We start from the raw sequence: 23,899 nt of genomic DNA, 5'->3' as shown, positions 1-23,899 counted from the left end.
ATCTTCCCTTCTGTCCCCCGGGAGGAGTTCAATGAACTGTTGCATGGACTCCCACAAGGAGCGGTCATAACGACCCAGGAGTGCTGTCGAACTCGCAGCTTTCATAGACGTGGCTGCCGTACTGCAGACCTTTCTCCCTGCCGAATCCATATGACGGCTCTCCTTGTCTGGAGGTACTGCTGACGAAGGAGCAGTAGAGTGTTGCTTTTTTGCCGCTGTAACAATAACCGAATCCAGGGCAGAATCCGTTCTCAGAAATGCCGGATCGGAATCCGGGGGCCTGTACTTCTACCGCAGCCGGGATGGGGCAGACTTCACCAAGAACGGCGTCAGAAACAGCTCCAAGGCCGGTACCTCCAACCCTGGCACCAAAGGCAGCAAAGGGCGAGACAGGTGCTTACGCTGTAGCGTTTCAAAGATGACAGAGGTGGAACGAGAGGGCACCGTCAGTGCTATCCCCAACTTCGCTGCTCCCCTCAACAGCACGTCCTGATATGTCACAATGTCAGCCACTGGCGACACCCTCGTTGGAGGAGAGTCACAAATAGTAGGCGAATACCTCCTTTCACTTGAAGAGTCCGTGTATCTGGTATGCCTGGACTGCGACCTCTCTCTACGACGACGAGGTCATGACCTGGTTGAATATTTACGCTCACTGCGAGAGCGATGCCGCCCCGTGATTATGACCTCGGTTTCCTGGGTCTCGCCGGACCCACCGGCACCGGCTGTTGTGGAAGAAGAGGCGGCTGAGCCGGAATCAAAGGCCACGGTTGTAGAAGCTAAGGTGGAAGAGGATGCAGAGTAGGAGGCTGAGGAGGAGGAGGTAGATGTTGAGGTGGCAGAGTAGGATTCCTACGCATTGAGGGTGAGTAGGTCCTCGAGTAATCAGAGTCTGAAGACCTAAGTACTCTCCTCTTCTTACGAGCAGGCCTCAGGGAGGATGCTCTGGAGGTAGACTCTCCTGACGAGGAACGCCGCCGCCGCGACCAGGAACTCTCTGATGAGGAGACGCTCACCACGCTAGACCCCGTTCGGGGAGTAGACTTCCTCTTCGACGTCTACTTTTCTTTCCTCAACGTCGATATCCTCTCTGTGACTCTCCGTGACGTTGATCTCGTCGACGGCGACCTCTGCGACGGCGACCTCTGCGACGGCGACCTCTGCGACCGCGACCTCTGCGACCGCGACCTCTGCGACCGCGACCTCTGCGACCGCGACCTCTGCGACCGCGACCTCTGCGACAGCGACCTCTGCGACAGCGACCTCCGCGACAGCGACCTTAGTCTCCTCGTCCTCGATCTTCGTGTCGACGTTGAAGGTAAACGGCGGTGTCGCCTCGACGGCGAGCGCCAGCCTCTTCGGGACTCAGCACGACAACTATGGTGTGTCGACGCCGGTGAAGTCCTCGACGTCCTACCCCTCGACGTCACTTCGACCCAGAGCCCTGGGTCGACGGGGAACAGATGGTAGTCACACCTCTCGAAGCCTTCGACGTCGACCGGGACCGGTGCCGTTTCCAGGCCTGTTTTTGACTGGGGAGCCCCCCCAGAGGCCGATGCACAGGCAGAGGACGAGGATAGAGTCCCTCCATGCCCAGAGGTTCCACCTGCTTCTTGATGTCTCCTCTGCTCCAGGTCTTGGAAACTAATCTTCTCCCGGTCACGCAGGGTCCTCCTGGACAAAGAATGGCAAATAACACAGGAGTCGGGCACATGAGTAGCAGGCAGACAGAGTATGCACACTCTGTGGGGGTCAGACTTGGCCTTCTTTCTACCACAGTCAGGGCACTTGTCGAATAAAGCTGGCATTTCGACAAGATAGAGGTGGTAAAACTGGTCAAAAAAGACAGCAACTGGAAGAGGAAGACCCCAGACGTCGAGTGAAACACAAATCTCATTGGAAAATATCCAATAACTGAAGATATACCCAAAAAAGTGAAGCTCAATGCTCCAGGGTCCTGCTAGCAGGAGCTGAAAAAAGAACTGAAAGTAACTTCCCTGGGGCTATGCATCATGGGAAACCGAGGGTCTCTGTAGTGTTCCTTAAAGGCACGGTATCCCTTTTTCCAGACTCATAATGGCAGCCTATGAGGCTTGTATGTCCAACCCTTTCTCTCTATCATGACAAAGGATTTTTGTGAAGGGGAGTTTTCTCTAGGTGTGAAACTCTGTAAAATGGGTAAGTGTATATACTATTTGGCTATCCTTTTTCACCTCAGGATGAAGTGCTGGCCAATGTAGCCTGGTTAATGTTAGGCTTCATTATTTGTCTTTGATTTTCTCTTAAGTGTCTATGCAGGACTGCAGAAGAAGACAACTTAAGAAGCACTTTTGATTGCTCCGGGGACCACGCACATTGGCGAGACTATTCACGGATTATGTTATGACTATACACTGAGATCCCCTACTACAGAAATAGGTGGAAGCTTTGCCTGCGCAGATGTGCCACCACTACTGCTAGGCATTTTGTGAATTCCCGTGGTGCGTGGGGACTCCAAAGGGAAGAACCTTGAATTGATCTGCTTTCCTTGGAAGACAAACCGTCATTTTTTGCGGTGTGAGGGATGGATAGATATATTAAAGTGGGTGTCCTTTAGGTCCAAGGAGGACATTAAGTTGCCTTTTTGCAGTAATAGTATTATTTCCCAAAGGGTGACCATGTGAAAGTGTTCTGATAAGATACAGTGATGGAGGGGTTGAGGTCGAGAATGGGTCGAAGTGACCAGTCTTTTTGGGGAATGAGGAAGTATAAGGAATATACCCTTGTTGCTTGATGCTGAATTAGGACTGGTTCTATAGCTCCATTGAGTAAGCGAGTTCATATCTCATGTTTGAGAAAAGTTTGGTGTTGTGATGAGCGCCAGACAGTAACCATGTTGGATAATGTTCAATACCCATTGGTATGTTGTGATGGATTTCAGGCTGGTAATATTTTTTGAAGACGTCCCCAAAAGGTTTTAGATGGTCAAGGGGAATGGTGAGGAAGTCATGGTTTGGTGTTTGTATTTGCGGCACAGGTATTATTTCTGCGACCGCAGCCTCTGCAATTGTTTCCTCTATTTGTGCCACTGTACAAGCTTCTAGAGGTAGGCCACTGTCCTTGATTTTTATAGGAGGACTCTGTGGTGGGAGACCTATCACCTTGTTTTAAATTGAGCCGACGAAAGAACCCATCTATGTCTTTTTAAATTTTTTCAAGGATTGTCCCTACCTGAGGGCTAAAGAGGTGCTCTTTGCCAAGAGCGCATTTAATGGAGTTATAAGTGATTAACTTCCCCTCATGGACTATTTCATAAACCCTTTTCTTGTATTCTTCTGGAAGATGTTAGAGGAGCACCTCCATTTCATCCCAGTGAGCCCAGTCGTAGTGACCAAAAGGAGCTTAGCTGTTGGCAATACGCCAATGATTAGCACACTAGGCTGCTACCCGCTTTCCTGAGGCATCGCTAAGTTTTGACACCTTGTCTGAGGGAGGTGCATCCCCAGTTGTTTGCCAGTTAGCCCTTTTCCTTGCATTGGCTAATACCAAGGAGTCTGGGGTTAATTGCACTTTAACATATATTGGGTCAGATGGTGCGGTCTTATAATTTTTGTCAATTCTTGGTGTTAATAGTCGTGCTTTTACGTGGCTTTAAAAATGTCATCTGCATGTGTAGCATTCCTTTAAGGAGAGGTAAAAATTGTGACCACCGTTGATCAGTACAGAGTGTCTCAAAGAGGAAGCCATCAACTATAGGGTCCTAATGTGAGGGGACTTGATGATATGCTAGAACTCTAGCCATCAGGTCTTGAAAGGCAGAAGCATCGTCTGGGGGGATGGGAGTGTGGGATAAAGGTCTGAGTCTGTATCCCTGTTGTAGGAAGGTGGATACCTGACTATGGTTACCCCCAACTTTTTGCCTGGTGTTTTGCTGGTTTTTCGACTTAGTTGACCTGGGACCCTGCTATTCAGGGCCCCAGGCCTACTGCTCTCTCTCTGAAATGGATTCCATGTACCTTAGGTGCATTTACCAATTGGTACTGGGCCACCTTATCAGACCCTGTAACTCAGGGCATAGGTGTACCCAGGGCCTACCAGGGGCTGCAGCATGTATTATGCCACCCCTGGCTGGCCATCTAAATCTGACACAACTGGCTGCACGACAGCTGGGGCAAGGTGGTGTAATCACCCTTTGCTTTAGATATAGTATACCAGGGGTATTCAAACTGTGGGGCGCGACCCCCAGGGGGGCCGTGGAGCGATGCAAAGGGGGTCGCGCCTTCACAGTGTCACTTCTGCCCTGGCCTCCAGGGCTTCAGCCCCCCTCCTCCCCCATCCTGTTTCTCAGCCGGGCTGCTGCAGTGCAGCTCGCGCTCCTGGGGCCTCGCTGGGCAGTGTCTGGAGTCTTATCTCTGGCCCGAGTTTTTCACAGGTCTTTAAAGACCATTAGCATATTTACATGCCTTTGTTAATTGATTACCAAAGCTTAGTTTTTTTAATGGTTCCAGTACCCCCTGGGCCCCCAACTCTGCCTATTCCTTACATTTGTAATTTTACACTTACTGCTGTAGTGTGAGAATGCATTTAAAGATAAAAAATATAAATTTGGGTTGCCAAAAGAAACATGCCTGCTATGTGTTGTTTAAAGACCTGCTCTTGACACTAAATTGAGTTATAAATAAAAAAGAATGTATTAATTAGTGATGTGACTTTTCTGTCTTTATTTTCTTTAATTATTAGTCATGGATCATTGAGGCATCCCTAGAACACAAGTGCTTTCTATTTATATTTGCTGTTCTAAGTATTCACAGATAAGTGCAAAAAATACAGCTTTAGGTGACTGCTTATTTCTGGGCCATCAAAATAATGAGCTGATAACCCTAATCATTAGACTGGAAGTTTGTTACAGGATCGGCACATTATTTATTTCCTCCACCCTCGAACCCTGATTAATGCCATAAAGCAACAGTTTAACTTATATCTGAAACCCTACGCTTCAAGTTTCTGGGAATGCACCCTGCTTTCAGACTACTCACTTCTCATTCTCGCCTTCACTTTCACGCTCACCCAGCACTCCGAGCGATCGCAATGCACTCAAACTGATCACCATGCACTCACACTGATCACCATGCACGCACACTGATCACCATGCATGCACACTGATCACCATGCACGCACACTGATCACCATGCACTCACACTGATCACCATGCACTCACACTGATCACCATTCATTCACACTGATCACCATGCACTCACACCAATCACCATGCACTCACACCATTCACTCACACCATTCATCCGCTCACCCTGCACTCAGTGATCACAATGCACTCACACTGATGACCGTGCACTCACACTGATCACCATGCACTCACAACATTCACCCACTCACCCTGCACTCACAGTGATCATAATGTACTCACAGTGCTCACAATGTACTCACAGTGATCACAATGCACTTGCACTGATGACTGTGCACTCACACTGATCACCATGCACTCACAACATTCACCCACTCACCCTGCACTCACAGTGATCATAATGTACTCACAGTGCTCACAATGTACTCACAGTGATCACAATGCACTTGCACTGATCACCATGCACTCACAACATTCACCTGCTCACCCTGCCCTCACAGTGATCACTCTGTACTAAAACTTTGCTTGCATTGTTCACTCTGTTCCCCACCCTGCAGTCACACGAGCACACTTCTCACCCTGCCCTCAAGTGACACTTCACTCACCTGTCCCCCCTTTACTGCTCAATCTGTAGCTCACTCAAACAAGGCCATCACTAACCATGCACTAATTCGTCCCACTCTGCACTTACAGCCGAACCCAAATTCATATGGTCACCTCACTCACCCTGCAGTCACTCCTTTTACCCTACTCTCACACTGTTGCATTGCTCACCGTGCAGTCACATGGGCACTCTTGTCACCCACACAGTGCAGAAGGTTAAAGTGCCTGGTACAAAGAAGATGTACCATGCACATTACAGAACTGAGTGTGAGTAAACTATGAGTAGCGCTATAAAAAAATGAAATGTTTGTCAGACAGGTGCTATAGAGAGATGTGTATTGTTGGTGAATGGTAGTGAGGGAATTCATGGAGAAGGTGGAAAGACTGTTGCACCGCGTGCATTCAGTGCTTGGACAAGCCCTGGCTGGGAGTGTTACCCCCCCCCCCCCCCCGCCCCCCCCGAAGTTTGGGTCTAGTGGATACCCTGCTTCTGCCTATTATTTACATTTGTAGTGCGCTACTGTTACCAAAAGGTGTCCTGGGACTAATAACCATCTGCCTGCAATGTGAGAGAGGGATCCGGGGTTGGGAGAGGAGAGAAGAGAGGGATGGAAGGAAGGGGGTGAGAGGAAAGGGGCATGGGTAAACTGCTTAACTGCACAAGACCGCCACGGTTTGCATGCACCCTTGCTGCTCCCGGCCATGGCTAGGTGAGCTTCTAATTTGGCAGCGCGTATTCCTCCAGAGGTTGACTAGACACCTTTCTGATGTTAATTGCTGTATTTTGGTTATAAACTGGTACTGATGGGGTGAAATCTTTCCTCAGTATTACTGTGTTTGAAAAAAATCTAAATTATAAAGCAATGCTACCCCAAAATACGCAGCATCACAGAACATTATTTTCATTTTCTACTCTCACAATTTAGTCAAGCCTGTCGCATAATTTGGTCCTCACCTTCCTCATAACCTAGAGGTTTAGAAATTTTTGTCAGGAGGGGGTCCTTACGCTTGAAAATGTTGACAGGGGGGTCTCGGCATCCAAAAGTTTGAGGACCTCTGTAGTATACCTATATCTAACCCTAAAATGGACACACAGATTCCTATCAGTCACTCCTATGGCAGGCCTTGACAATCCTGAAGGCAGAGTGCTCGGAATCGTGTGAGATGGTGCTCTGGCATGAGCTGAGCCCGTTTGCAGCTTGCGGAACCAAGTCCTAATAGCTGTTCCATGATAACATAACGCATACCATATACTCTTAAGTGCATTATAATCCTCGCGGTTAAATGCTATCTTTGGTATCGCTTTATCAAAACATGTCGAGTAAGGTGTCATACAAATTGGAATACTAACGCCTCGCCAATTCTGGCGACGGGGTTAGCATTCCACCCTTCTAGAGGGACATGACATGTATGTTACTGTGAACCCCGGTTAAAGTTAACTCAAGCCTCAGCATCACAAAATGGATGCTGACACCACAGACACAAGTCTGACCTCCTGCTGCTGGGAGTCCTTCCAGCGAGGGAGGCTTGGACAAAGGGTTTCCTGTCAGGGGTGGTGCTAGCACCATCCCAGACAGGGTTTTGTGTATCCTGGGTAGGCAGGGCTTTAGAGGAAGGTGACTGTGCATCTGCCGGCTAGAACCAGTTCCAGGGGCACACCAGCCCCTGAGCTGGGGAAAGTCCGGCATGGGAAAGGGGTGTAACCACCCCCCTTCCTGGTCCCACCCATGGGCAGGACCTAGTCGCGTGCCAGCCCCTTTTCCTAGTATAAAGATAGGAGCGGGCCCCCTTCCAAATTAGATCATCTTTGAATCCTGAAACTACTTTCTACGAAAGGAACTCTCGACTTCTTCTCAAGATTTCTTCCTTGTGACTAAGGAGTAGTCACCCTGCACCCGCAGGCACCATCCAAGAACACTGCGGTTTGCTGCACGTCCTTCCTCCGGAATCCGACTGACCAGCACGACGAGACCCGGCTTACCTGGCACCTCTGACCTCTACCTAAGTCTACAGCTCAGCTGAGATCCGTGGGTGCGACGAGACCTCGAGGGACCGGCCATCTTCAAGACTGCACGACTCTTGCCCAGCACGACCGCCGAGGGATCCTCGAGTGAGTGCTTTGGGGTCCGAGAAGCCCCAACCCTGAGCAGCTCCAGCACCGAAGTTCAGCCCTCCAGCATCCACCAGATCTGCGTGGGGCCCTTCTGCTTTTTGCTGCTCACCGCGTTGTCTGGCTACTAGCCCGCTGGCTTGTGGCCTTCCCGACGACGACCGACGACATCAACACTGCTGGTCTGGTTGCTCCAGACTGGCCCTTGCTCCCTTCCAAAAGAGGAGCACCCCGGACCCTCCTGGTCCACTCCAGACGCCATTTTGAGTCCACCGCGTGGGCTTGAATTTGCCAAGACTTGTTGCCCCAATCCTGGGTCCAGCGACGTCGACAGCAGCAACCATCGTGGGACAGCTCGCACCTCCATCCTGGTCGCCGACAACGCCTCCTGATCCGTGAGACTGCAGAGCCCAGCGTCGCCCACTCACCTGGTCGAGGTGACTCCATCCGGTGCCATCCTGGTGCCCATCTAATCACTCGCTAGTGATTCAGAACTTGGTCCCCTCTGCTACAGGTGTCTTCCATCTTCGATCCAGGCTTGGATCCATCCGAATCTCTTCACTGGTCGCCTGCCAGCAACTTCTTCTTTCAGGCTCCATAGACTGCAACGAGGATTCCCGACGTCTTTCCAGACCTATGCAGCCGCAGCCCCTGGGCTAGGTAACTTCGGCATTTCGGTGCCCCAGCATTGCCTCACTATCCAAGGGTCCAGATCCTTTTTCGTTTCAGCTCTACCTAGTCGGATTCGTCCGATATCACTAACTTTGTAATTCTAGCATCCATAGACTTTGTCCCGCATCCCGCGTGAGAGTGCACACTCTGCACCCGAGTCCCCTAGGCCTCCTGCTAGTAATCTGAAGGTTCAGTAGTCAAGTCCTAGTGATTCCAAAGCCTATTAGTCCAGTACTTACCTGCCAGTAATTTCGCATTCCAGTTTCGTAGTATATGGTTTTCCGTGCCCCTCGGGCACTTGTGTGAATTGTGCAACTTATAGTATTTTCGTAAGAGTTTTGTTGTGTGCTTAGTACCCTGTCCTCATAAAGAGTACAGGGCTGTTTTTTTTTTTTACTATTAAGCCCGGCTACGTTCCAGGCTAAATATTTTATTTCATACATCTAAAAAATGCAGAAGATTAATCCCTTAAATTTTAAGCATGTCTTAATTTTCCCAAGGTAGGTTTCATGACATCCGCATGGCCTCATATATCGCATATTGTTAGTATTATATGTGCACAAATAATTTTTGGCTTCATGATATGCGACCAACCCCTCATTCCTCTCAGCCTGCAAACAAATTTTCATAGTTTTTCCCCTCCCACCCTCAACCCCCCATATTGCGGAGACTCCCACCCTCCAACCCCCCACCCCCCTAGTTCTTACCCCGGCCGGGGAAGAACCAACCCTCTGCATCTGCTGCCGCTGAGAGGGGCAGCTTTCGTGGCAAGTCACCCGGAGAAGTCTCTCCCATCCCCCACTTGCGCTGTAAAAGGTTTGTCAGCGAATATATATTGAAAATAACCTGGGCATTTGATATTTAGCTGCTTAAGAGTTACTAAAGTTGCAATAATAAGAAATATTAAATAAGAATAGCCAATTTTAGCAAATGTTTCATCCCCCCTGCAGCCAAAATATTAAATATTGGTAGTTTCCAATACTTGTTAGGTCACAGAGGAAGAGAAGATAAATGAAATAAGTAAATGGACTAGACTAATTCTTAGTCTTATTCTTGTTCTTATTCTTGTTCGTATCAGCGTTGGCTAAATAAGCCTCTGCTTCTTTGACTTCAAGAAAAAAGTGTGTATGGCCATCTTTGATAACTTTGAGCCTTGCTGGTTCTTGAAGAAATGCCTGGCCTCCGATTGATTTTATAGGATCTATTAGCTTTCGAAACATCCATCGTCTGTCCATTGTTTCTTTGCTGAGGTCAGAACGGGCAAAAATTGAGAATTCACCAATAACTACCGGAGTGTTAGGGCGTGCCCTCTGCCATATGGCCTGACGTAATAAAAAATTTCCAAAGAAAATTAGAAAAGGACGTGGGAATCGATTCTCCCTATTACTCTGTATCAGAGGGAGACGATGGGCTCGTTGGATTTGTGAATCCCAGTCCCAATCTGCTAAATCAGGGAAGGCTTTCTGAAATAAGCCTACTAAGTACGCCCTTGGGTCAGAGCCTTCTGCGCCCTCCGGCACGCCAAAATTTTTTAGGTTAGAACGTCTCTGGCGATTCTCCAAGTCTTCAACTTTTTGTTGAAGCGAAGCAAGTTGATTTTCATGTCGGTCTGTTGCAGATGTAGTCTCTAAGTTGTTCTCTTCTAGCGAAACCACCCGTTGTTGCAGCTCCTCAATATCTTGCGAGAATCCCCTGAGCTTAGTGGTGATTTCTTGTAGAGTAGATTGAGTTTTGCTATTGTCCTCCCTCAATTGTAAATAGTATTCCTGTGCTTCTGCCCGTTGGTTGCTCAGTAGTTGCAGTATCATATCTAAAGAAGCGGGATCGGCTGATTCTTGACTTGAGCTTGAGCTTTGTTTAGGGATAATTGTATGTTCATTGATCTCCACATTTGTATAGGAAGAAGAGGGTTCTGAAGATGAGAAAATATTCGGGGCTGCTATTGCAGCAGAGATTACAGTATGTTGTACCATATCAGCCTCTTCTGTAGAAGATTCTGTAGTAAGCTCGGATTCAGGCACCATCAAAAGTATAGAGGCGGACGGTGGTATGTACGATGTATTGGATATATTAGATGGTAAGTTTGTTGTAGTATCCAAGGGGCAGGAGTCTAATTTAGAAGAGCTGGCGGTATCAGGTAAAGTCTCTTTATTGAATATAGGTTCTGTAGGGCTCTCCCCTGATAGTCTCTGAGTCATATTTTTGACTAGTCCCTTTGCTTCAATCCATCTTCTTAGTGGACTTTGGTTCTGTAAAGCTTTAATTGAGGTCTGACAGTTATTTATCATATGTTTATTTAGTATGCCACCATTTCTACCGCATTTCTTTGCCTTCGATTTTACTTTCTGTTTTCGCCCTTTTTTAGTGCGGGCTTTCGTTGCATTACCCAAATAGACACCCTTGTCACCCTTCTCCCTCAAATCATCATCTTCGATTTCTACGTCTGTGTGTTCGGTGTCTTCAGTATCTTCAATATCCTCGAACGATCCTTGCTCAATCTGATCCGTAGCCACCTCCGCTTCTGTTAGCCCATCAGCTTGCCCACCTACTTGCCCACCAGGTACCACCCTTGCTTCAGCTTCTGCTTCGGTGTTATCCATATTACCCATCAGGTCAGAAGTGTCGCCAGAAACTATCCGGCCCTCTATCTGGCCCTCTACATGCTGATTAGGCTGATTAGGCTGAGGCTTGTCTGCATCTGCCCTGTCTTTCTTTGTAGAGTCAGATAAACTATTATTCGTTGCAGTTGCAGATTTTTTAGACTTAGATATACTGCCACTCTGCCCCTCTGTGATCTCAGTCTCTGGGACCAGTTTTGCGCTTGCACTTATTGGGCCCCCCCCCACATCTCCCCCTCCTGTTTTCATCAGTGACTTGGTTTTAGCCGGCAGCCTTGCAGCATTCTGGTTTGCCTTTTTTAGTGGCACATCAGGGGGTAGGTTAGGGGCTAGATTAGGGGAGTTCTGTACCTGGTTCTCTGGGTCAAAGTCCATGCTGTTCACTGTTTATTTTCATAACACTTGTGTGGTGTCGTTTCACTTGGTGTTCAAGGGGTATATGTGATGTTATAACAGCTGGCTTAACACGCCCTCTAGAGTTTAGCCCGAAGACTGCTCGTATCCATGCTACTAGGATAGCTGGTCTATAAGGTTGACTTACAACCAATCATCAATAAGGGTTGTTTGGACTGATACAAAGTGCTCACTAGAATAGTGAACATTATATATCAGGCCAACTTCTCACACCTGTGTCTTTAGATCACAAGCATCCCATGTATTCCTAGGATGTGCGTCCTCTGGTATATTATCATACTCATCTAATATGGGTGAATGAGGGGGACCTGTTGCCTGCTTCAAATTGTTCTGGTGTAGCAGGTGATGGAGTAAAAGCTGGGGATTGGGTGTTGGTGGGTTTGGAGAGGTAAGGATAGGAATGTGTAAAGGGCTAGTGGCAATATGTGAATTGTAAGATGTTGAATAGGAATGTCTATAGCCTCTTCAAAATCCAGTTGTCTTTTAGAGGGTTTAGGCTTTGCCGGCTAAAGAATAACCTTCTTTATTCCAGGTTGAATCTGCAACGGTTTTTGCCTCGGATCAAGCCGTTCCTGTATAAATTATAGGATTGGTTCAGGTGAAGTTTTCGGTCCGAAGGTGTAACATTTCGGTCCCGAGGAAAGTTTTGGTTTAAGTGCAGGTATGCTCGGAGCTGAATCACTATGTCCCTTGTCTTTTGATACTGAAGTTATTGCTCGATGTGTCGGTGCTGAATCAGATTTCGAGGAGACCGCTGCTGTAGGCTGAAATTTCAGTGTATAGCCGGACGACGGGGCTTCCGAGTCTGTATGTCTGCACGCGCCATGGCTTTTATACAGTGGTGGACTGGGAGTAGTTTTTTCAGACTGAGCCGATTTTTGGGGCTTTGGATCGAGGGAAGTAGCTCAAGGTCCAACGTTTGTGGGCAGACTTCAGAATGGCTGGATCTTGTTTGGTCTCCAACTCGGAATCTTGGATGGAGAAAGATTCTTCCTGGGCTGCTGATGCTTCCTCTTCTTCCTCCTCTTGTTGACCAAAGATGTCAGGTGTGCTGTCTGCTTGTCTGCACTTCATTTCTTGGCAAAGCGCACGTTTTCCCCAAAGGTCTTTTTGGATGAGAATGAATTACAGGCCTCACAGGTGTCTTTCCGATGGTCGGGTGAGAGACATTGATTGAAGACTGAATTGTGGTCGGTGTGAGTTTCTTTGAAATGGCAATTCGGACAGAAACGGAACAGAGTGTGTTCCATTAGCAGCTCATTTTCAGATATGATCTGTTGACTTTGAGTGGGTCCGATGGCAAAATAATATTTTGCTCGGAATGCAAGAGTAACTACGAGAGAGAAGACAATACCGTCTAGTTAGGGGGTCTACCGGAAAACCAAAGGGAGCCCGAAAGGATCTCGAACCGGAGCATGAGAGAGTACATTCGAACCAGTCGACGGAAAGAAATAATCTAACAATTGATTCAATGCCCATGCGCAGTATCACCAAAAGGAGGAGTCACACAGCCTCGTGACTTGAAAAACTTCTTCGAACAAAAAACAACAATGATCCAAGTCCAACACTAGATGGCGTACTTATGCAAAACTTGTGTATCTACAGCCACACATGGCTCGAACATACTACTTTTAAAATTAAAGAGTGTACATTTTGTGCAGAAGAGGTTCCATTTCAGACAACAATTCCTGCATGCAATAGTTTGTAGGACTTGAAAAGCCTGATGGAATCCCATCAATAATATTTTCTCTTTCCACCAACACAACAAAGTAATTTCTCTCCCACATGATAGGTTTACAGTCTCATCAACTTCCTCTAGAAGGGTACCACCCCACGACTACACTCCCAGTCACTGGTACTTACGGGTAACAAAGGAACAGGAGGTTCATGAAGGAATACGTCCTAAAGAGGTGAATGACAGAGCGGCACAGGCTCCAGCCAGTCCCAGTGAGAATGGCAAACCGGGTCACGACCAGGAACACAGAGTGCGGCAAGGAAACTTTACCACTTTGGGATGCCTATTGAAGGAGAAATTAACAGCAGACGGTAAACAGAGGGAGACTAAAGACAGGTGATTGGACAGTATAGAATACAGGCAAATTAGGCAAAAAGGTCAAGGAGGAATAGTCGAAAGGCTTGTAAATTGGCAGAAAGGTGAGAAAATGGGCAAAACAGGGAAGGGTGGATGAAACAACCAACGGAGCAGGAACACCCAGAGGGAGGAAGGAATAAAGGAAAAGAGAGTTAGTGGTACAAAGAAAATAATGAACAGAAGGTAAAAAGGTTGAAGAAAGAGTAAGAATTAAACAAAGCTCATTAAACAGCACTGCTTCTACATACATGCCAACAAGTTTTGAGGCCCAACAAAATTAGCCACTGTCAAAACCCTTCTGCAATGATTCAACGCTGCTGCCACTACTTTCCCTGTCTTGCAGGCACGCCGCCACTTTTGTGACAGCTGCTCCATAGAGCAGCAAAGTAATTCCTTATAACAGTGGTTCCCAAATTTTTGAGTCCTGAGAATTCCCAGAGAGTCACTACTGGAAGCCAGGGACCACCAAGAAATTTGTAAGATTTCGATTTTAAACATTAAAAAAAAATAAACACACAAGAGTATACACCAAACAAATACTCAAACGACTAAAGATTTTAGTATTTTATATTGAAGAGAAAAAAAATGTAATGGGAACCAATGCCTTAAAATAAACACTAATAAAGGCTTTTCATTTCCATTAATGAAGCCCTCTAAAGATCCCTTCTACACCCAACATCCTCTTAGGAAAGAGACTAAAAGTTCTGATCCAGAACATCTCTTCACTGAATGGTCATCGTGTGAGGTGGATGCATTTAACCTCAATAAGGAGGACACATGCTCCTCAACTTAGACATTACATACACAATCTTAGTGACTCGTTAGCCCTCACCATGTAGGCTTCACACCTGGCCACCTTGGATTTTACCTCTTTTACTATCGCGCCAATCAGTCTCCGAGCAAGGACAATTGTGGTCAAAGTCAGGACATTGAAGTCAATCAGATGAAAGTTCTGTAAAAGAAAGCAAGGTCAATACACAGCACTGTGGGAGAGCATACTGTAAGGTGCTTTTGAGGTAAGAGGAAAAGGCTAAGGGGAAAAGGTAAAGGCAAGAGGTTAGGCGAGAGTAAGGTTTGCAGAAGATAAAGAGAAGGGAGAGAGTCATCCTAGTGTGCACAGAACCTGAAAGGTTTTATGGATTGAGATCTGCGTAAGAAGAGGGAAGGAGTGCAGCGAAGGAGGAAGAGAGGGCTGTGAAGGAGGAAGGGCAGGGCTGTGAAGAAGGAAGGGAAAACTGTAGGGGAGAAGGAAAATGATCTTTGTGGGAGGGGGAGATCACAGAGAATGAGAATATGTGGTGTAGAAGGAGCCAGAGAGAGAACAGAGTGGTGGAAGAGAGTGAAAGAGGATGGGAGCCTGTGGAGATGAAAAGAGAAGACTTGTGAGGAAAAGAGGATGGTGGAGGTTGGAAGACCACAGAGAATTGAGAGAGGGATACTACAGAGAGAAGTGAGAGGGAGACCTTTGGGAAAGGAGGGATAACAAAAGGCAGGGGTTATGTGTGAAGAAGGAAGAGGGAGAAAGATATTCAAAAAAAGAAAGACAGCCACTAGAAAAGACATACATCTTTGAGTAAGCCTGGGAAAACGGACTCTGATATTCCAAGTAAAAACAGTAGGGGACTGTAATGAGTGCGAAACCAAGGGTGGGTGTCAACTGCAATAGACAGATGAATGGTGAAATGTGTATCTGTTTCTGGAATTTTGAGAAAATTTCAAGTTCAGTGTAGTGGAAGAGGGTGACAATGAGAAAGGGGAGACTCAATTACACAAAGAAGTGTGAGAGAGAATGGGTGCAGGAGAGTACACTCTCTCTTCAGTGTCCAAGTAGTTCATTACACAGCCTAGAACAATAACCCAGTCTTTTTTTGGAATCGAACATATGTGACTACCAGGTGCCTCGAGTCCAATCAGAACCTAGGTCTCGATAACAAGCCCAGCATCTGCTAATCCATTTCAAGTTTTTAGGTTAAAGGAAGGAATAGTGGGGCTATTTTATTTCTTATGACTGAATGTTAAATATGTTAAGTCAGTACTTTGTGACAATAGCAAGTTAGGCCTTTTGCTCCAACAACATGTATGAACAGTGCTTTCTATTTTATGCTGGGAAAAGAATGCAATGTCACAGGGAAACACTGTTTGGAAGGTATATGTTACTTACCATGTAAGCATCTATTCATAGCGTGTAGTGCTGTAGATTCATAGACTAACAATGTTTTCATTGCCCCCAATAAAAGGCCACTGTTGGTATTGCAACTGTGCATCCTGTGAAGGCACTATTGAAGGAACACAATTTGACTACGGAAAGATAAGTGTGAAACACGAAGAATTCGCAAATTGTAACACAATGACTGTCATATATTGTGTTATTTTCCCGTGCAAACTGGCTTATGTAGGAAAAACCACACAGCCGGTGAAGAAGAGAATGAACCAACACCGGTCATGCATAAGATGCAAAGTACTGAATGCTCCCATGGTTCAACATTGCACCAATTATGAACATGGTCCTGGGGACATCAAGTGGACAGTTCTGAAACACGTCACAGGCAAAAACAGTGTTTCATTACTGGCAAGGTTTGAAGCCAAAACCATTTTGAGCCTCGGTACCACAGAAAATGGATTAAATTAATTAGGCGAGATCATGCACTTTTTCTAAACGAATGAAGTGAGACCAAGCATTATTTATGGAGAAGATTTACGGTATTGTCTCGGTAGTCGAACCAGAAAAAATCCTCCCATTTAGAATTTCGATACGATTAAATTTTAAGTTCTAACATCTTACAAGGCCATAAACAACCGAATGAAGAAAAGGGGCTCTTTATTAGCAATTCTTTATTAGCAATTTCGCCTTAACTCAAATTAAAAACAGTCGCCGCAAAATAGGCGTCTGTCTCCATGGTTACTAAGGAGCGCGCCCAAGTAAGGAAGTCAGGCAAAGACAGGCGATCGACGCGCCCACAGTAAACACGTCTGTAGTGGGCTAACCCCATGTGTTCAGGTGACAAAGTAAACGTAGCCGGGGTGAGTTTCTTTAGTTTATTAAGTCCATAAGTAGAGTAGATACAGAGCCCCACCAGGAGCAGCCTCCTAGATGCTCATCCCATCTCCTAACTGACCACACACACACCAGGGACCCAAGCATTCCACTCACACTAACATTCTACACGGAACACTCACACTGGCTGAGCAGCTAGGTACAGGATGAAAGGGAAAATATTAAAATGACCTGAGGATACTACAACGTCATACGTAGATCGCAACTCGGAAAAGTACCTCTTCTTTTTAAAAAACGCCATATTCTGAAATCACTTGTTGACAGTGCCGGTGATGAGGAAGACTGTAGCCCGCCGCTGCACTCTAATGATTTAAACTAAGCATCCACCAGAAAACAAGCATTTACAATGCAACGGTTTCGCCTTTGGAAAAGTTTGAGCTATTGGCATTGTGAATGACAAACTTTTTATTTATGCCAATAATACTGTATCAAAATTGCTTTGTTTCTTCAATAAAAATGTTTTTTTTTTTAAAAAGACCATCAACTATGTCTACCACCTCAAAATTCCTGCTTCCTTTTATCTAACGTAAGTCCTCTGCGATGCCCCAAACCCTAGTCCATCATCCTGTGGTCTGCGTTCTGGGAATGTCTCGACTACTTTAAATGAGTGCTCCAGCCTGACACCCCTGCTCATGCTGATGTCCATATACATTTTGCTAAAATATTCGATTTGACCAAAATTGTAGTTGATGAATTTTTTAGGCTTTTAAAGATATTTACTTAGTCACTTGCAGTCAGAAAGAGAACATCAAAATCCTACCTTAGTGTCATCGAACGGGTTGATGTAAAATCATATTAACACTCGATTTCTTCAACTTCAAGGTATTACACATCAGTTAAAAAAAAAAAAACACTTCTGCTAATCCGCTGCATAGGAGGTCACCAGGAAGTGATCAAATGTGGGGGCAAGTTGATCATTTGTCAGTAACAATTATTACCCCTATGTTGCGTGACGAAAACCGTATTATGTAAGCAGATTGATTTTTGAGGAAGACTTGCCTCACTTCTTTTGCGAGACTTGCCTCAACTCTTTTGCGAGTTTTTGATTGGGTTATCAATCACGTGCTGTAGATTTGATTTTTCAAGAAAGAGGGGTTTAAAGAAAAGGGAAAAAAAGAAGAAAAAAAAGCTCAACGGACAGTTATAAAGGACACTGGTGCAGTCATGTCAATTCAGTAGATGTCAACTTTGCTACATCTAGGGTTCAATGAAAAAGCAAAACATATTTCGGGAAGTTTACTACGCGCTTGCTACTGCTCTGCTCAACGTCACTATAGAGCATGTTTGCCCTTAACACCCTCTCAAGGAGGCAGTTCATCACTGATTAAATAGTTCAAAACGGTTACCCCCCTCCAGCAATAGCGATATAACTGTACTGAGACCATGAACGCCTCTACACTGGAAATTTATGGCACTCTTCTGAAGAGTCGCGAGAAAACAACATATGCTTTTCTTTACATCACAGTTCAAATTGCTCAGTAAAGATGGAACAGACAACTCGACTATATTTGTTAATGGACAGAAAAAACATAAGCGGTCACATGAAAGGCTGCAATAAATTTAAACGTTGGCACTGCACTGCAGTTCATCAACATGACCAAATGAAAAGCAATTTTAAATTAAACTTGTATGTGAAAAAAATAGTTTAGGGTAACATGCTGTTAAATGACAAACCCCTAACTCGCCGTTCGTCAGAAAGAGCTGGCAACATTTTTCAAACCTGGTAAAGGTCAATTACATAAAAAAGCTCCATCATTCCAGGGAGCTTTTCAATTCATTCCAATGAGGTAATATGCGGCAAAAGCGCTTTTAAAGTTTGCAATGTTATCAAAACTGTGCGCCTAAAAGGTCGTCTTTGCTAGATCATAGAAGAAGCCATATATTAAGCATTGACAAAGGCAATAGGTTTGGCGCATACACATACCATGTCACTAATACAATAAGACAGAAATGGTCGGATGGATGGGAGAATCAGTGCATGAATGGAGGAATGGGCACTTACTTTAATACATAGACTTATGAGTGGTTGGATGCACAATTGAGGGTGGATGCGAAAACGCTAGGGTGCAAATTACTGGATGAAGGGGCCCAAAGTTAAGACAGTATTCATGCCTTGATGAGTGGAAGGAAAGATGAAGAAATGGATAAATGAGGGTCTGTGGAAGGATGGTCGTCTGGGCATGTATAAATATTTTAGGGAAGGATGGATTGGCAGATAGACATCAGCTGATGGTGGACCTAGAAATGGAGTGAAGGAATCCAGGGGGAGGGATATTTACTGTAAATCATTTTCACCTCTCCCTTTCAAGTTCTTTACCTGCTCCTGTCAATTACAACTTCCTCCTATGCACTACTCCCTTCTATACCCGAATAACTACAAGTGAATCTGACCCCTTGATGGTGTAAAGATGTCGAGGGGTGTGAAAACTTGATGGGAATTTAGATACCCAGGCTTCATAGGCAACACAAAAATAAGTGGTATAATTAGAAGACCAATACAATATGCGGTACAGGGAAGTAGACCCCCCCCCACACACAATGCACAATCAGTACCTTAATACAGACACTTGTTGACAACTTGAATCGAGTTATCAAAAACACATCGCACCTTTGGCAAAACGGAGCTGCAAGGAGTGCCTTTCGCAAGAAGTGCCTTTCACATAAGAACAGACATGAAGTCATTTTCCTGGTCCGTAGTGGAAAGCAGCACTGACAAAAGCAATTAATAGCCGAGATAAACCCACAGAGAAAAGTTGTTGGTGTTGCACTAGCAAGGTCTCATATTGGACCCACACACACCTTTCATATAGCATCAGGGTTGATGGACTGAATAATTTACCATTTTTCACGTGCAAGGGCCTCCTAATAACTACTTTGTGGTTCATCTCAAACTTTCTACTGCAACACACTGGCCTGGCCAATCATTTAGTAATGAATCGCCCATTTTTCCTTCATACAAAAGGGGGTAAAACGAAGTCTGCCTCGACAGAATGTTGGATTGAGAGATATGAATGAAGGGGCAGTGGCGTCACTAGGGGGATGCGGGGGGTGCGGACCGCACCGGGTGACACCATTGCATGGGGTGACACCCTGAGCCTCTCGGAGGCTTCGAGGACTTCTGTATTGAAAGTTGAATGAATACATAATTTTTCTTTTTTTAAATACACGCTGTGCAGCAAACAAAACCCCTCCTACAAAAGCCTTTGTTTGTTCTGTGTACAACAGATTTCCTTCCCCGCCGATCTTCCGATCTTCCGATCTTCCGGTGTAGCTGCAGAGAGGTAGAGAAGTGAATCTGAACCCGCCCTCTCCTGCAGCAGAGGCAGTGGCGTAGCTAGGGGGGGAGGGGGCGGTCCGCCCCAGGCGGCACAATTTTGGGGGCGGCGGCAATTACAAGGTGCTGGGAGCCTTTATAATTTAGTTGGGGACTCGCAAATTCTATAATAAAATTAATTATAAAGGCCGCCGCCAGTGCCACGCGGCCCCCGTGTGAAGAGCAAGTGCTGCGTGCCCCTTGTCAATGCTGCCTGCAGTGCATAATGTTTGTCCAACTCTCGCACGAGTTACGCGCTCCACCACCGCTCTCGCGCTCCTAGCTTAGGTGAGGCTGCTGCTGGCAGGCAGCTCACAGTTACAATTGTGTATCATGGATGTATCCACCGGCGCAGTTCTCTAACAGCCTGGATAGAGGTGTGCAATGCCTCCGAGCCTGCATTGCAGCCGGGGCAGGGCGTAGTCCGATTATAATTAAAGGCTGGCGCCGCGGGGTGGCGTCACATCCTGCTGAAACAGCGGGGAGTTTGTTTTGGAAGGAAGCAGCATGGGACTGTTTATCGCCGGAGCCAGCGCCGTAATTATGGCGCTGAGCGCTCGCAGAACTGCCTTAAATTCTGCTTGTCCCGGCTGGGCCGTCAAAAATCGCTCCATGGAATTGTTAAATAATTAAATTATAGGCTGAGCGTGCCTCTCACTCTGGTACAGTGAGCCGGCTCCTTGTACCGTCAGGGTTCAGCAACTCAGCTGCCGAGTGTGGACTTAGAACCCTGCAGCTGGGATCCTCATGGAGGAGCCCGGCCTCTGCTAGCTCTCTTCTCTGTGACTCTGTCAGAACTACGGTAGAATCAGCCGAGTCATCCCTGCCTATAGGAAGTGCAAGCAAGGTACGGGGCAGGAGAGACAGGGAGAAAGGGAGAAGAGAGCGCAGCCATGGAGGGCACAGCAGCTGACCCCTGGAGTACGTCCTGCCAGATCAAGACTGCGGTAAGAGATCCGTGTGTGTGTCCTTGTCTGTGGGCCACTGACTTGTAAAGTAACTCCAACTGTTCTCTAGTGGCAGGCCGCAGGCACCGGGGACGGCACCTCTGCCAGTCCGACATATCAGCGGCACAACGACGAGCACCCATGCAAGTCTATAAAATAAAAAACCCTAGACCTGCCGCTCCTGTAAGGAGCTCCCCTACCTTTATAATGTGGATCCAACTTCAGCTTTTCATGAAAATGCATTGTTTTGCATGAATGGATGTCAGCAGGAAACTAATATTTTTACCCACGTCAGATAAATGTGGTGATCTTGAATGCTTCTAGAATGTACTGTCTCCGACTAAGAAGGCAAGTCCCGCTCCCCATATGCCCAAGTCAACTTTAATGATTTGTGTATATATCCGAGTCGAAAAACATTACCATCTTCCAGATTTCACCAATAGTGCTGCAACGTTTTCCTTGATTGTTATGATTATATTTAAAATTGAGGAACTGTGTATTCCATCAATATGCAACGATTCCCTGTATGAGTTTATGAGTCATTTTCAACACAGAAATGTCATCTCACTGATAACATTTCCGTGAAGGAACTGGTCACCATTGGGCATATATTTGCCCAAAGTGGTTGTTGATGAACTTTGAAATTACCCGCCTCCAGAAAACGAAAGGAGCAACTCAACCAAGCCTGGCATCCTGTTTAGTGCTTCAGGAAGGTTCTGCCACTGAGAGCATTTTGAAAATAATCCACAAATAAGCGTGTTTACAGTACAATTTCACAAATTTGCTAACAAAATCCATATGTTTTGAAGGGGGCAATAATTATATATTCTATTACTTTTGAGTGGTGCCAGGCAAGCCTTAAACTCCCATATGTCTGATGGGGCTCACTCTCTTTGAGATAATGCAATGGCAAAATAGCACATTTTTCAACACAATCTCCCTTAAAAATTGGCTTGTGATAAATCTATTCAGACATAACAGGTGTGTGAACTCCAAAAACCACGATTGTCTTATTCTGTAATTATCTACCACATCACACATACTTAAATATATTAGGAGCGGACACTTCAGCCACAATTTATACTGCCATGCTTCATCATATTGCCTCAGGCCTATAACATAAATTCATTAGTCAGCTGACTCACGGACGCCGCAGTGAGCATGTGCATGATAGCATGATTGCTGGGCAAGCCACAGGAGAGCCTGTGAGACACACATAGCGGTAACAGTCAGGCTGACAAATATGTTTAAAAGTATTAAAAAAAAATCACACCAGTATAATTAAGGAAGTGGCCCGGGGTGCTTTTCCGCAGCCTCTCTACAACTACGAGTTCAGATAGTTAACACTTACTTGCACTAGTTAATAGACCAAAGTAAAACTAGCATTCCAATGATACATGTGAGAAATATCTGTGCCAGAAATTTGACAATGAGGTGAGATTCAAAATTCGAGTCGAGACTTTACCGCACACAATCACAGGACTGTGGATGCAAGGGGTGGCAATCTGAGGGATAGCCCCGGGCGCCACAAGCTCTAGCTACGCCCCTGAGCAGAGGAAGCAGTCCCTGCAGCCGCAGCTTCCAAAATCCCCTGCGCAGGAAGGACTACCATACTGTATGAAAGAAAATAGCATCTGAGGGGATAGTGGCAGCAAGGAAGCAATGGAGAAGCAGACAGAGTGGCGGCACTGGCAGATAGGTAAATAATAAACGGATGAGTAATTTGAAGAAAGAAAGAGAAATTAAAAGCAGGGAGAAAGATGCAAGCCAAGGAAGAAGCGCGCAAACATACAGACCGGCAAGGGGGACACATTCAGTATCTATAGACCCGAAGACAGGTCTGGGGGATGGGGAGAAACGAAAAGCGACTAGAGCTAATTATATATGTTTGGAGAGTGACAGTAAAAAGAAACCATCTAAACGTTTAAGAGCAAGTTTGCAAAATATATACAAAAAATAGTAATGCATGCATGCTCCCTTTTTTAACTTTGGAATCTGTTTTTTACGCCCTGCCACTTTTCAATCTCCTCAGCCACCACTGAAGCACGCGCTGCTGTCCAGCCAATTACAAAGCTAATGAAAGTGGGCTATCAAAATCTGGGCCTCACCAGCACAGTGCAGCAGCCCAGAGCTCAAACCCAACTGAAATGAATTAATAAAAAAATGTACGCATTATCACAGGGGCAACATAGCAATGGTGGTTTGTCAGATACGTTTACCTTCTATGAAAGGTGTTAAGTCTCTGGACTTTTTTTTTCTTTGTACCATGCCATGCTTTGTGCTAGACAGGGCACAAGTTCTAAAAAAAGAAGAGTGGGGACGCTGACGTAACGACGGGACCTGACATCACAAAAGGTGGCTTGCACCTTCAGACTCATTGCCTCCCCTCGCTCACCCCTTAGATGCTATTGCATCAGAGAAGCGAGGGGGCATGAGCAGCGTTCTAAATGAGCTCCGATCTCGCCCCAGAGAGGCCAAAGAGTGAATGTGTGGCTCCATTTGCTCCAGTTATCGAAATCCCGGTAAAATAAGTCGGGGGACGCTATCCACCCTCGTGGTGCCCCGACTCGAGTCCTGGTGCTAGAGCGTTATTTGGCACTAGCGGACTCGGAGGTGGTCCATCATGGGGTGAGTCGTGAGGGGGTGACACCATGAGTTACCGCACTGGGTGACACCAACCCTAGTGACGCCACTGTGAAGGGGCAAGTGCTCTTTACCTACACCCTAAATTAGCTCTCTACTGTCAGGCGTGTGGGAAAGAGTAGCGATTCACGCACTCCACATTCCCTCGGCCTGGTCGCAAAGTAACAAAAATAATAATCAGAAGAGGAGTGTGAAAGAATCATTATAAGTAGAGAAGGCAAGGGGGACAAGAGTGGCCGAGGTTAGCAGGAAACTGTTGTAGAAAAAAAAGAAGAACAAACAAGGCAACAAGTATACAGGTAAGCTGTAG

At 46.1% G+C, this 23,899-nt stretch overlaps 1 protein-coding gene across 3 annotated transcripts in view; it reads right to left on the bottom strand.

Moving 5' to 3' along the window:
• TMEM39B (transmembrane protein 39B) overlaps positions 1 to 23,899 on the bottom strand; it is a 230,285-nt gene that overhangs the window by 101,588 nt on the left and 104,798 nt on the right. For all 3 annotated transcript variants that reach the window (XM_086955660.1, XM_086955659.1, XM_086955661.1), the window contains 2 exons: positions 14,500 to 14,583; positions 13,403 to 13,557 (listed from right to left, as the gene is read on the bottom strand). In XM_086955660.1, coding sequence (XP_086811786.1) covers positions 13,403 to 13,557; positions 14,500 to 14,583 — 239 coding nt within the window. The remainder of the gene's footprint in view (positions 1 to 13,402; positions 13,558 to 14,499; positions 14,584 to 23,899) is intronic.

This window comes from Lissotriton vulgaris, chromosome 2_1 (genome assembly GCF_964263255.1).
Source record: "Lissotriton vulgaris chromosome 2_1, aLisVul1.2, whole genome shotgun sequence".
NCBI lineage: Eukaryota > Metazoa > Chordata > Amphibia > Caudata > Salamandridae > Lissotriton > Lissotriton vulgaris.
Note: the sequence above shows the minus strand (reverse complement) of the source record. Positions and strands in the feature narration are given on the sequence as shown.